The following is a 13969-nucleotide window of genomic DNA, read 5'->3' on the forward strand; positions in this document are numbered from 1 at the left end:
AGGATACACGGCCGATTGGGTAAAGTCCCGTAATTGTCAGGACCCATTTCCATTAAGGTGTCCTTATGAAAATCTTGAGACCCTTGGGAAGTCTTTCCATTGCCTTTCTCAGCAGTGTTTTGAACGATATCATCACTCAATGGTCATTTCAGTGGTGTCAGACGTCGTCGCAGACGCCGTACGGACTGGTTCCTACCCGTCGATCTATGGATAGGGGTATAGTATACGAACCTACGAGTTTATACCATTGCTCCCGTCAGCTGAACTTTAGGGGTCATCAGAACACACAAACCTCTCCATGTTGTCCATCGGGAAGGCCCTGCAGCAATAACGGATGAATTTTAAAAGGACCATATGGCGGTCTTACAGCAACGTCTTACCCTTCAAACCGTGACGGGGCGTGTGACGTGGGACAGTCTAAAGCCATTACATTACCGTTAATGTATTATACCTTACTCAAGGTCGTTTTAATTATACCCCTCCAGGAAAACCACGACGCAATTTCTTTATATTTGTGTGCTCTTCAACGATTATATAATAGGCGATATTTCCTTAATTGCCGACACCTCAATCGGTAGTTTTCATCGATCTGTGTCGGCAATTAAGGAAATATCTTTTACTTGAATAACAATTCTTTTGCCACGACTGACCAGATCACCAGAACGGAAGGAATGACTTCCTAAATATTTTCCTGGCTGGTCGTCATTTCTGGGTAGGTGACGTTTGCTAAAGGCATTGGCTATGTTCCATTCCACTGAGCACGTTAAAGTGAAGTAATAATATTAAGGTCAACAGTGAGTGTATTCAGTTGCGTTCATACGGTATTTCCGCGAGTGATCTTTTCCCGATCTCTCTGAGTCACCTTCCTCACAAGTATTAACTAACGCGGAAAATGAGTCGCTGGAGTTATTACTTTTGCCATAGGTTGAAAATTTCCTGTTTACACAAGAGATATTTATCTTCCCAACCTCATAACTTCCCTTATTATTATTAATGACGAATGTAGATCTAACTCTGATATGGAATAGAAACTACTCCAGTTCTACAAGGACATTTAGTAAAAGATCGAACAAGTGCATTTCCTCTTGATTTATTTGACTTCGCAGACAGTCGTGGTTCGAGAGTCGCCCATGCGTCTATGGGCGAATATGGAACTATTACCTTATTTAGTCGTCTTATACAAAGCGTGGGAAATGTGCTCACAATTATTGGAATATAAATAAATATGTATTGATTTTGCTTGCAAAATATGGGTACAAAGAGAAGCACTGTAAATGAAACAATGAAAAGAAATAAGACGGCCGTTCGCAAAGTGCCGCTAGCAGAGAAAATCGTAATTGGCCGCGCGTCTTCTTTGCGGGTTAATGCGAGTAGTTTGGCAGTGCTGACTTCCTCCCCTCATTCTCCTTCCATTCGAACATCCCCCTCCTGGCGTTGCGCGGGCGAGCTACACCCGCCAACCAGCAGCACCGATTGCGTAAGACTATGAGAAAGGTGTCTCGACATCTCACTTGGCGAACTGAGCGCATCGGCAGTCATTTGAGAAATTCGGGTGGGCGTCCTGCAGTGGTTTTACACATTAGCTACGCGTAAACCCGGCCTGGTGGAAAATTGCGGCAAGTACATTCGATTTAGCCGAACTCTAATAAAGACGAACCATTCATGGCTGTCCACGTAGAAAGCAAGGTATGTAATTTGACACTTCTAAGTACATCTTATAGGAGATTTGCATCGTTGCTTTCATTGTTTTTCCTTACTGGGGGAAGCTATTGTCTTATTTCTACTTTGTGTTATAGAGTGATTTCGACGCCAAGTTGAAGGAAGCAGGTGACTCTTTGGTGGTAGTAGACTTTTCGGCAACATGGTGCGGGCCGTGCAAAGTTATTGGACCACAATTTGAGGTCAGTTGATGTGAAAAACTTGCCCGTTGTTTTCGTCAATACAATTCTCCACCTATCCGTGTTTATTTATCCCAGTAGCGGTACACCCACCGAGTTGTTACGTTGTTCAATGAAAGTTTTGTGTTCCAGAAACTTCCCCGAAAGACAAACGCGCTTCGTTCCTATTCCAGTCATCGATTATTCCGAATTCATTGCGGACAGAATCATCGATTAAAATTTATGTACATTCACAAAAGGAGAGAGATATACTGTTGGCGTGATATATTTTAAGCGGTATTAGTCGTCGTCTTACTGAACCAAGAGGTTTCGTTCTATGTAATAGCAAGATGTTTAATTAAATATTTAGGCTGTCTTAGTCAAGCACTTTGATCGAAGTATAGGGAAGAGAAAGAAGCGAAGATCAGAAAAGGAGTATGATAAGTGTGTCCACTTTCGCCATGTCTATTTAACGTATGTATTGAATGGACTACAGAGACGACGACTGATAAGACTAAAGTTAGAAAGATAAATTTAAGACTGATACACTTTATTGGGGTTTTAGGTGATATTGTGACCCTGGTGGGTTATCAAAGATATGAATACAATGCTCGAAATACTGCCCAAATCTTGGTCAAAATGGATACAAAATAAATGTAAAGAAACAATTTACGATATTTTCTAGAAACAGGATTGTACCCCTTGTAATTTTAATGATAGGGGAATCAAGGATAAGTTACCTTATGAGCATAATCGCTAGAGATAACAATGCGCCTATGCTACGAAAGGAAGGATAGTGTTGGCAAAAAAGGCTGATGAAAATAGTATCGGCGATTGCGGCTTTTATAGTTCCTGGTTAATTTTTGATTCGGTGATTATCCATGACGCAGTTCGAATATTCTGGTGTTTCCATTTTTAATCTTCCCCGAATTTCATCAGTGATAATCGCACTCTTAAAGGTTTGGTGTTGTGGGAGGAGGGCCAGAGGTAAAATGAGCCGTTTTAAGCGAGCCCTATAATTTGAGTGATGTATGTAGTGTAATTTTAATATTGGATTCCATCATCTCCCGGATAGGTAAGAAAATTGGAAACTGTGATACCTCTCTTATAATCAGCTGGGTGTTGTGCAATTACCTAAGTAAGTCTAATATTTTACTGCCGATCGGCTGTCTGCTATTAATTGAAATTAACGTTCCTATTTCTGGCGGTCCACGAGGTACGTAATAATTGTGTTCCGGCATCAGCGGCGTAAGTCGTAAATTAGTCGCGGTAAATGTTAAAGACCGGAAAATGCCGCATATAGTTCACGGCCAAGTTCATGCATTGCACACCATGAAACCTAGCAACTTGTTTGCCTTCCCCTCCCGTATAAATGTAAACAAGTATACACCCCCTCACCATTGCATATTATTAGTGGTTATTATTTACTAAACCCTGTTGAAATTACTTTGAAAAATAGTGAACATCAAATGTTGCGGTGTGCACAATATCTGTACATCCTTGTCACACTTTCAGCCCACCGTATGAACGTTTTTTAATCATTTAAATTAAAGCCTATTGCAGTTTTGACATTCACACTTCCTTCAACCTCATGCTTGCATTTTGTCAACTTCTTTTACACTCCACCGTTCGTCAAATCCATTGGCACATTATCTGCCCGCTGCCTACACGCAGTTAATACATCCATTTTAAACGATTCGCATGCTTTTTTCAGAACATACACTTTTTAACTGCAATAACCAATAGATCTAGGAAATGTGCAGTATCACTGTGTTTACATTCTTGTTTTTTTTCTCTCGTCCATCTTTGAAATCATCTCATCCGTTGTCCATGGTTTTTTTTGTCCCATTAACGGTACCTATAGTGTCTTTTGTGGCTTTCGACATCCCTTGATAAATTCTCATTTTTCTTCAATATTACTAAGCTCTTAACCACCATCCATGATTTTCTCTACAGCCTGCTAATACTCCTTCCTTGCCAATCCATTTAATACTTCTACATTCCATTTCCTTACCCGCCGCCCCTGCCTTATCTTTTTGAAACTGACGCTACATTTCATGACGACTAAATAGTGGTCAGTGTCCACATCCACTCCGGGGAGGCTATGTGAATTGATCACACTATTCCTAAACCTGGGTCTGACCAGAAAATCTAACTGATACCTTTCTGAGTCACCTGGCATTTTCCATGAATACCTATGCCTTTTGTGGTGTCTAAATCAAGAGTTGGTGATGACTAACCCGTCTCCTGCAGCACTCAATAGCTTTCTCCCCGTGATCATTCCTCGTCCTACAGTATAGTCCCACACCTCATCACCATTTTTCTCATTTTCAGCGAGATATTATTTCAATTGTCTTCTTGAATGTCTTTGCTAATGAATTAAAATACTTGATGAGTACAAATCGGTTAAAGCAATAAATGTTGCACTACACAATTGTGAACCAAAGATATATTACCTAAGAAATCACAGACACAGAAGTGTCATGCAAATTCTTCATTGCCTCATGTAATATGGGAAAAGGGATTTTATCTTTTTACAATAGCATAAACATGAAAGGGTAATAATTAGAGTATGTATGTTCTTCCGTGGATTTATTGATGCATAAACATTTTTTGTCATGCTTTACTTCTCCAATTTTGCTTAAACGATAAACGTGAATGAAAGCAAAGTGTATACAATAAAAAGTTAAAGAGCTCAGTGTTGAAATAAACTAAATATATGCTACATATTACACAGGTATCGCTTAACAAAATTATTAATTACATTGCATTGATATAAAAGATAAGTTCGGTGTAGTTCTTATGTGATACTTATATGAAGAACCAATATTGGTAATTTCACTTCACTTGTTTTCTCTCAGCCGCTCTGGTTGTTTTCAAAGCAAAATAATAGTTTTTAATGCCATCCTAAGCCCAAAATTAATGGCTATAATATGCCGGGTGAAGATCACTATTATAAACACCCTGCTGCCATAACAAAAATATACTCAGGCAAAGTGACAAAGGCAAGGTCCTGGGGTGTCCTCCATCCCAATAATGTGGTATCAATCTGTCCGAAACCTGTTTGTAATAGCTTTAGACAGACTCACTTCCGGTGGGGTAATACTGGTTGGTAGGGACGTGTTTGTAATTTCTCCAGGTGGTGAGACTCATTCCAAATGGTATCATACTGCCGACAGTTGAACTCTACCAGCGGTGTGCGGTTTGTCATGGCCCCCACAGAATACCTACAGATTATTTTCTGCCCTTATAATTAATTTGTCTTGGTCATTGAGAGAGATTTCGCTATACTATGAAATGATCAGTTACCAATGCAGAAGTTTGACAGACCTATACGTTTGATGATGAAGAAGCACTGAATTGACCACAATCCATATTTGCAGTTGACTTAGAAAGGGATATGGTGGATTGCATGTTATCTAATGTATCTTCTTTTTCTCTCTTTTACAGAGTCTAGCAAAAGAACATCCTAATGTTGTATTCCTTAAAGTTGATGTGGATGAATGTCATGAAATTGCATCAGAATATGCAATTGTTTCTGTACCAACATTCATTTTCCTGAAGAAAAGTGAAAAGGTATGATTACTTTCAGCAAACTTTTTGTGTGACCTATCTCTGTAATTAAATCTCTTGAGGTTAATAATATTTTTATCATTTTTTCTAGGTTTCAATGTTTTCTGGAGCAAATATTGAAAAGCTCAAAGAAATGGTGAATGAGTTTAAATGAAGCTAATTGTTTTTACTGCCAACATTGCCTTTAAATTTCCTCAATGCAATGCCTTTTAAAGATATATTTTGTACAAGCAGCTACTTTGAAATCAAATATAATCGGATTTCCATTGGTAAGAGAAAATAGTAAATTGTAATCACAGCATATAAAATATGTACACGTCCTTGGAATTTGTTTTTCTCTAAGCTAATGGCTATTTCTTGCTATCTGAACTCTGGAAACTGATTTCATCATAGATTAAAAGGTGATTCTCTCACCATTGGATATTTGTTTTGAATCCTTTTGTGTTCTTATTGGAGAAATGAAAATGTGCTTAAAACAATTTGTGGAGAAACTTATAATCATGAAAAGATAATTTTTGAAATCTGAGCTTATTTGTATAAAAGTTTGAAATGAGTGTTATTATTGAGCACCATGTTAAGATTTTTTGATTTCATCAATGCGATTGCTTGAAAAACTTTCCCCTTTTAAGAATGAAATAAAATCACTATTTTCCCTCACAAATGACTTTAATTGCAAATGTTTAATTTCATGCGTTTGGCGTAAGAGGTTGTAATATAAATGTGCCTGGTGTAATCAAGCTTTAAGGTAATCCAATGTTTTTCTCAGGTTTGGGAGTAGGTAGAAGGATATGATTTACGTTAAAATGTATCTGGAGCCCCTCTATGAATGCAAGACAATGCAGCTGGGCTGTATAATCTACAGGGTTCCTAAAGCTTTCCCTGGTGTGAGAAGCATGTGTGTACATTACTTAAGGTGTTATTGTCAAGTGTGCTATATCTGTTTTCTCCATTTGTGGTCTTTAACACCCATTAAAATTCATCAACTGGGTGAGACGTATGACAAAGAATGTGAATAATGTATGCTCGTGGTTTGTTGCGGTTCAAAGAAGGATGAATGTCATGTGACTGAATCGTAGAAGCATCAGTCGTGAACCAGCTGGTTTTTCCATGGAGCAAGAGGGACACCTATGTAAGCATTATAAGTGGTAACGATGGTGACACTGAAGAATGTCTACAGGGGAGATAATGGAGGAGAGTGACATAAGTTTTATATTTTTTGTAAAAAGGGTTCCATAAAGAGTGGAAGACCTCTGAACTTGAAGTATGCTTGTTTTTACCATAGTGGGACCAGCACAAGGCCATTGCAGATCACTATTTGTGTACAAATCAGCAAACCCACTGACTTCGGTTTTAACTCATGTTTTTAATATTTATTGTGTAATAACATTTCCTAAGTATCAAATTGCCACATGACTATTCTTGAATGTAATTTGAATTGTGTAATGAAAGGGAAAGAGTAAACATTGGACACAGACTTCATGTAGACAGGAAATGTTTACTTGTAACTAACTATATGCTAACAATCCCTAATATTTTATTTACCCCATCATGTATGATTTAACAATTTAACCAGGGAACGCAATTGTTTACTGGTGTAAAAAGCAGAAGTTGTTACTGCTCATTATATTTGCTGGGTCACCGATTCAATATTTTATATTCATGAGATCCATCCCTCCCATAGATGATCTTCACATGGTGGAAGGGATCTGCGTGCTGGTGACCCCTGCGCTGGAGCAATGATATTTTACCTCTTAATTAATTTTCACAATCACTTATTTAGTTAACCTTGAACAATAAGATCATCTGCCATGTTAAATGTCTTCATCATTTTTTTCAATGAGCAGAAGTAAGAAATATGCAAAAAATGAGTTAGAATTCTGTTAACTGCTTTGGAAATGGTAAAAGATTCATAATTCATGGGCGCCAAAAACCCTGTCCACCCCTTCTTCCTTGCTGAAGCACTGTGTTGATTTCTATTTTCTTTTTTTTGTGTGTGTCTAAAATTGTGTGCAAATGTAAATTTTGTTTATCTATGGAAATAATTGCTTAATTGCCTCTTTAAGGCACCAATCTTTTTCATAATAATGAAAACAATTATGGAAGCCAATGGCACCATGAAGCTATGAGAAATGATTTAGTATAGCAGGTAGCATACCACTACATGCAGCAGAAAGGTCGAAGTAAATTGCTTTAGGTGGTGAAAAAAGTGAATGAAAAAATTGCTATGGATCAAAACGAGTGAACTTATCCATAGCATAATGATAATGTCCACAAAGATATATATATATATATGTATCTTTGTGGACATATATATATATATATATATATATATATATACATATATATATGTATGTATATGTGTATGTATATATATGTATGTATGTGTATATATATATATATATATATATATATATATATATATATAATACACATACATACTAGCACACACTTATTTAGAACTTGATCCCTGCATCTTTGGATTTGGATATAAATATTCAAAATATGGCAGATAATCACCAATGCTGGGTAAAATAGTTTTGTACTGATGATGGTGGCAATAGTGATAATACGGAGTTTACTTAAGAAATTACACAGCAAGTAGGTAGAAATGACTATAAATTGATTCTTTAGCAGGGTGCCACCTTTTCATTCCATATTATTTATTGCATTCCATTTAGCCAGTTTACAATTGCTCTTCACATAATAACTCTGCATCCACTCATGTATGCTTTTAGATAAGGCTGGACTCTCAAAAACAATGTTGAGAAAACTAACTTCTGTTCCCAGTCACCTGGATTTAGATCTGGTAATATATGAGCCTGTTTTCACAGTTATACGAAATGGACTATCCTCGTTGGCACTTGAGATCAATTTGCCTGTTGAGATAAGGTTCTTGTCTACTTTATTCACACCCACTGTATTGTTTTCTTGAAGAAAAACATTACCCACGGAGACACCCAGCCAGAATTCGGCATTAAAAAGTTCGTCCCTTAGATTAAGAGGAGCAAAGAGCGATATTTCTCACCTGTACGTAAATTACTGCAGGAAAAGCCACCTTTAGGGAAATTCTCGGTTAAATACTTGACGATAGCCCCAGGTGTCACGATTAACACATCCCACATACAGAAGGACATGACGAAGGATAACGGAGAAGTTGGACTATGAGCTTGACTGAGTTACGGCCAAACAAAATTTTGTTTTTCCAACAGAGGAACTTTTTGGAAGCCATCCACATCAGCTTGCTGAATTCGAGATGCTGCAGGAAGCTTTGACTTTGACGGAAACCTGTCTCCGAAGCAGTCTCTTTACTTCTTTATTTGCAAGACTAACATCTTACTAGTGGAAACTTACAATTCAGTATTACAGTACCTCTTCCCGCTTAATGGATACCAATGAGCAATCAACTAGTTGATTTTTTTTTGGTCCTAGTATCTAGGGCATCAACATAGGAGACAGGTTTATTCAGCTGAGCTGGCGAAAAAGCTCTGTTGTTTACTTCAAGAGCACTTATTTCAGATTTTTAAAGTTCAATATCGGCTGCTATATTGGCAAGGCGAAGTGTCTTCGTGCAACAGAGAAAGCACTTTCAATAAATATCTCTGCTATCACAGAGCGCTTAGAAAGGTGGGTATTTTGGTTCAAGGACTTAAAATGATGCACACAAGCACAAATATCACAATATTATATTATCCTGCGATATTTTACCATTTTGCATGAGAGACAACACAAGGTCTGACCATTCCATGTACTGCCATTTTGTGAGACCAACATATCTACCCCCTATTGGCCAAACTAGTTTCCATTCCACATGTCCATAGACCAGAAGAAAAACAGATGAAAAAAGTAATTGTAATTTTGTTACTCTGAAATTTATTTGAAAGAATACTTTCAATTTGAAAATGATAGATATTTTTTCTTTAATTTGACACTCCTGCATCTCTAGAGGTGGAAGTTTTACAGGAAAAAGTTTCTACGAGGCAATTATACATGGAAGTTTTTTTGGTTTATGTTGTTATTATCAGTTATCTACCTAAAATCGGTAACTTCAGGCTTGGCTTAACTGACCTTATCTATTACGGAAAGAAAAATTGTAACTTAGTTAATTCCACTTTATGTTTACTCTTACAACCAGGGTTTCAATACATAGTATCATCTTCTGGTACATTTTCAAGCTTTTACTTTAAATATATTCATTTTGGTCATGGGGCAAAGGTATGGGGGCATAAGGAGGTATTTTGGGATTTGACAACTGTTGGGTTGGATTAGGGGGTTTCAGAGGAAAATGGTTTTGCACATAACACAAAATTGTCAAAACATACAAAATTTTTCTCTTGAAAAGGCTCCACTGCGGTCAGATTCTCAACTAAAGACACAGCCTTAATGGGGAGGAAAATAAGACCTGACCGGGGAAAGGAGGCCCAAGAGAGTTAGGGGGGAATGGGAAGGAAACAGCAAAATCCTCGTATACCCATTTCTTAGAATCAAGTTCATTTAATGGCATACGTGTTGTAGTGGAAAGGAGAATGGGAGGGAAGTACTTGCTCAATAGCCAATTGGACATTATTCCTGGAATGCTGGACAATCTCAAAGCACTTGTGGTGCACACTCACTCTCAAACTGATGCTTTGTTATGTATTTTACGGGTCAATTATCACAAATGGAGTGAATAATTGCAGCTTATTTGAGTGGGAATAATGGAGTATGTAGGGTTGAGGGATTGTATTAATCTATCCTTTATCTTTCTCTGGGGAAGCATGATGAAACGGTGCATGAAATATTGCCTAAAAATAGTAGTCTGAAACATTTTTTGGATATTTGATCTGGGGCAAGGTTGACAACATAATACACTGCTTATCTATTATAGGCTTTATAAAGAAGGTGGTCAATGACTTTTGTTTGGCATTCAGTCATTATGACCATACGTTTCATCGAATTAAATTCTTTTTTAAAGTTTGATTCATTAAATGGGGTTTATATCAACCTGTTCATTAGCACATGAAGGGTACTCTCTTATGCTGGATGGAGTGGCATAAATCTACTGGTATAATTTCATCTGTGATGATGGGTTTGTGATAAATATCAAATATATAAGTTGAATCATTAAGTCAGGATAGTTAATGAAATGATTTCCTATTTCCATAGTGAAGTTGATTCTATAAGGTGCATTCAAGTGATACCACCTATTTTTTTTTAACTAATCACCTGAAAACTATGAAACTCGCAGCATTTATCGACACAATCTTTCTGCAGCTATACACATTTTCTACAACATCAACAACATGATACCATGGCTGCTGCAAATGCTTCTTTAAAAGTCTGTTTTGACCACTGGAAAATTGCTCACGCAATAGCGCCACAGCTAGTGAATGTACGGCCACAAAGAGTGTCTTTCATTGTTGGAAACATCCAAAAGTCATTAGGAGCCAGGTAAGGTGAGTAGGGAGCATGAGAAATTACTTCAGTGCACTGGTGCTTTGTCTTGGTGAAAGGGGTGAACCTGTCACCATAGTGCCCTTAAGGACCCAATGAATTGAATTATAATGGCCCCACATTACTTAGGTAGATCAGACCACAAAGATACAATAAGGAAGATAGATTCCAGTACAGATAGATACAAATACTCATTCTTTCCCCGAACAATCGGAAATCATATTAGTAAGAAACCGAAGTCGCTTTAGAAGTATTAAAAACATTAAATTTACAAGTCCGAACAAAATTGACCATTGCAAAGATATTAGGCATACCTTCAGGTGCATGTGTTTGTTAGTTGGTAGTTTGAGTGTTTGCATGTGTATGTGTTCTTGCATGAATGATTGCCATGTTTTTTTGTGGATGCATGAATTTGTGGTTATTGCTTGTGGATTTTTTTCTTTTCTAAATTACGGCTGGTGTCCTAACACCGCCACATGCCCTTGCGGCAGCTTGTGGGGATGAGTGAGTACTCTGTCGCAGTACCAGAACATGGCCACCATAATTTTTTCAGCACTGGCACTAACCCAAATTTATTTTGGTGGTGGCGACTCTGTGTGCTTCCGTTGAGCAGGCTTTATATCAGGGTTGATGAAAAATGAAGACTGCTTTGGTGGCATAATAATATATTGCTAACTTAACCATTTTAATCCTTAAAATTTTTATAATCCATTATTATTGTTTGTAGTTATAACTAGTTCTATTACCCCAAGTCCACTGCCTGTGGATACATTATACTGGTGCATAAATTGATTAGTTATAAAATAATATAATTTCAAAATTGATATATCTGGACAGTTGATTTTCCCATTTTCCATTCCAGTTAACTTTTACCACAAAATATCAAGTCAGTTTAATATTAATAGATTTTTTCAATTCACAAAGCCCGTATTAGGTAAATAGTATTTTGGTGTATTATAAAAACATGTTACCTAATTGTGGCTCCCTTTTTGTGTACCAAACTGACTTTTGCTCTTTGCCATTCTCCTGAGAATATAAGTTTTCTTAAGCATTACATTACATTCTACAGCCATCACATGACGATTTATTTGTCTTGGTGCACGTGCTGTAATGTTTGCCATAATGTACTCCATGGAAAGGAGGTGGAATGTGACATGTGCTCGCTGCCAATTAGCAATTAATTGTGGTCTACCACATGATGGATATTTACAGATTCATAGGATTGAGGCAAGAAGATGTTAATGTTTCACTACTAAGTCATGTTGCAAAGATAACCCTCCTAGTTCTTCTGATACTGTGAAAGATTTCCATGCTGTTGTGAGTGCAATTGTTGCTGAGAACTTTGCTCTCATTCAAGAAACACTTGATCCAATCATGATGATGAAAGCTGATTGAAGAGCCTTAGTGAATGAAGAGTAGCATATCCTAAGAATACCTTCGAATTCAGGAATGGTTGAGTGATAAATTGAATTTGCACTGTAGCAATGTTTTATCACTGAATGTAAGCAAACCAGCTTCAGGTGATCATATTGAGACTGTTGTTTGTGACAAGGAGTCATTATTGCTATTGCATTTTCTTTTGACATTTATGTGCCTGGCAGAATTGTGAATGTTCTGTTAGAGCAAATTAACACCTGGAAATATCCATCCCATTAAAGTGGTTTTAGATTCCTTAGCCACTGGAATTCTACAGCCTATGGAATTTATTATTTGTGATATATCTAGCAATACCACCTACCATGTTTTTTCTGATAAAACAAAATAACAGAGAGCTTACCTCAATATGCCCTACAATAAGTTAGAGGAATGGAAAAGACAAGGTAAGGTGATATCATAATAATTCTGAAAGTAAGCAGAAGTCCAAAAATTGTCAGGGTTCATTCTCAAGAAATTATTAATTTTGGCAACATTGTCTACTTATTCTGCCTCGAATCAAAATATGAGAGATCTTGGACCAGACTTATTGATTTGGGACTGAATGAGCATTTTTTTCCTTACATAATTTTCCGTGCTGAGACATGGCTCCTGCCTCAAAATTGTGATTCATTGTTGGGATTCAACCTAATGCAATCTGCTATAGGGAAGGGATTCACCACAAAGCTCTCGGTGGTAATGATATTATGTATTGCTGGACTTAAATAATTCCATTCTATTCTTCATTCCCTTTGTTGAGAGTAGTATCAAACATCGAACTTTTCTTTCTACTTGACGACTCCTACATGATATGTATAGTCATTGGGCAAAAAAATATTATATTACTACATATCTTTGTTATGTGACCCTTTATCTCCAGAAAACTTATTCTTGGTTGTGTTTATGTAGAACCTGCAGCAGTACTTTGCCTCTATTATATTAATTTTTAGTGATTACAATCTGACTACATTTCATCATTCCTTGATTTAGTTGTTCTCGCAGCTAGGCATTCATCAACATGTTATGTTGTGAATGAGTCACTCAATTCTTTGTTTTTGTCTCAGGGCAATTTGCTAAGGTGAACGGAAGTGTTTAGGATCTTTTTCTTTCTTATGTCAATTGGCAATCTATTGAATGTGATATACCACTGATCAATGCCGATTGTCATCATCCACCTTTACAATGTACTTTTACTGTTGAGTTCAATGTTGTTTCTGACCCAAGTGATATTTCAGTAGTAGTAGTTTTGAGGGGAGGCAACCGACAGCTGAGGTTATTTGTGCCATTAGGGATGGACAGGAAAGGATGAAGGGTGGACAGAAACCCAGTGTCAGCATTAGTCTACTCTTAGCAAAAGGCACCAAGGGGTCTGCAGCTTAACGTCCCATCCGACGGACGAAGTACTCCCTCAAAGTGCCCTCCACAAAGCACCTCAAGTAGGGATCGGGATACCACTGAAAAATATTCAACACCGCCGGGATTTGAACCTGGGCCCTCTGGGTGGGAAGCCAGTACGTTAGCCCCCGCACCATCTCAATCCCCTGATATATTGGTCTTGAACTCTAGTCTAAGATCTCAGTGTTAATGCTTAGCCGAGAAGTTCCCTCGGGATCACATTTACTCAGTAAAAATCTCAATTAACTAAAATATAAAACATTTATGTAACTATGTCAAAA

The 13969-nt window shown here is 37.3% G+C and overlaps 1 protein-coding gene across 1 annotated transcript; it reads left to right on the plus strand.

Moving 5' to 3' along the window:
- Nucleotides 1-1479: 1479 nt before the first annotated feature.
- LOC139695180 (thioredoxin-like) lies at nucleotides 1480-6933 on the plus strand. Its single transcript, XM_071593853.1, has 4 exons — nucleotides 1480-1686; nucleotides 1797-1901; nucleotides 5328-5453; nucleotides 5542-6933. Exons 1-4 carry the CDS (start codon nucleotides 1663-1665, stop codon nucleotides 5602-5604), a joined length of 318 nt encoding a protein of 105 aa, XP_071449954.1. The 5' UTR covers nucleotides 1480-1662; the 3' UTR covers nucleotides 5605-6933.
- Nucleotides 6934-13969: the final 7036 nt, after the last annotated feature.

Source organism: Hetaerina americana, unplaced genomic scaffold (assembly GCF_022747635.1).
Source record: "Hetaerina americana unplaced genomic scaffold, ioHetAmer1.1.p SCAF_6, whole genome shotgun sequence".
NCBI classification, from domain to species: Eukaryota; Metazoa; Arthropoda; class Insecta; order Odonata; family Calopterygidae; genus Hetaerina; species Hetaerina americana.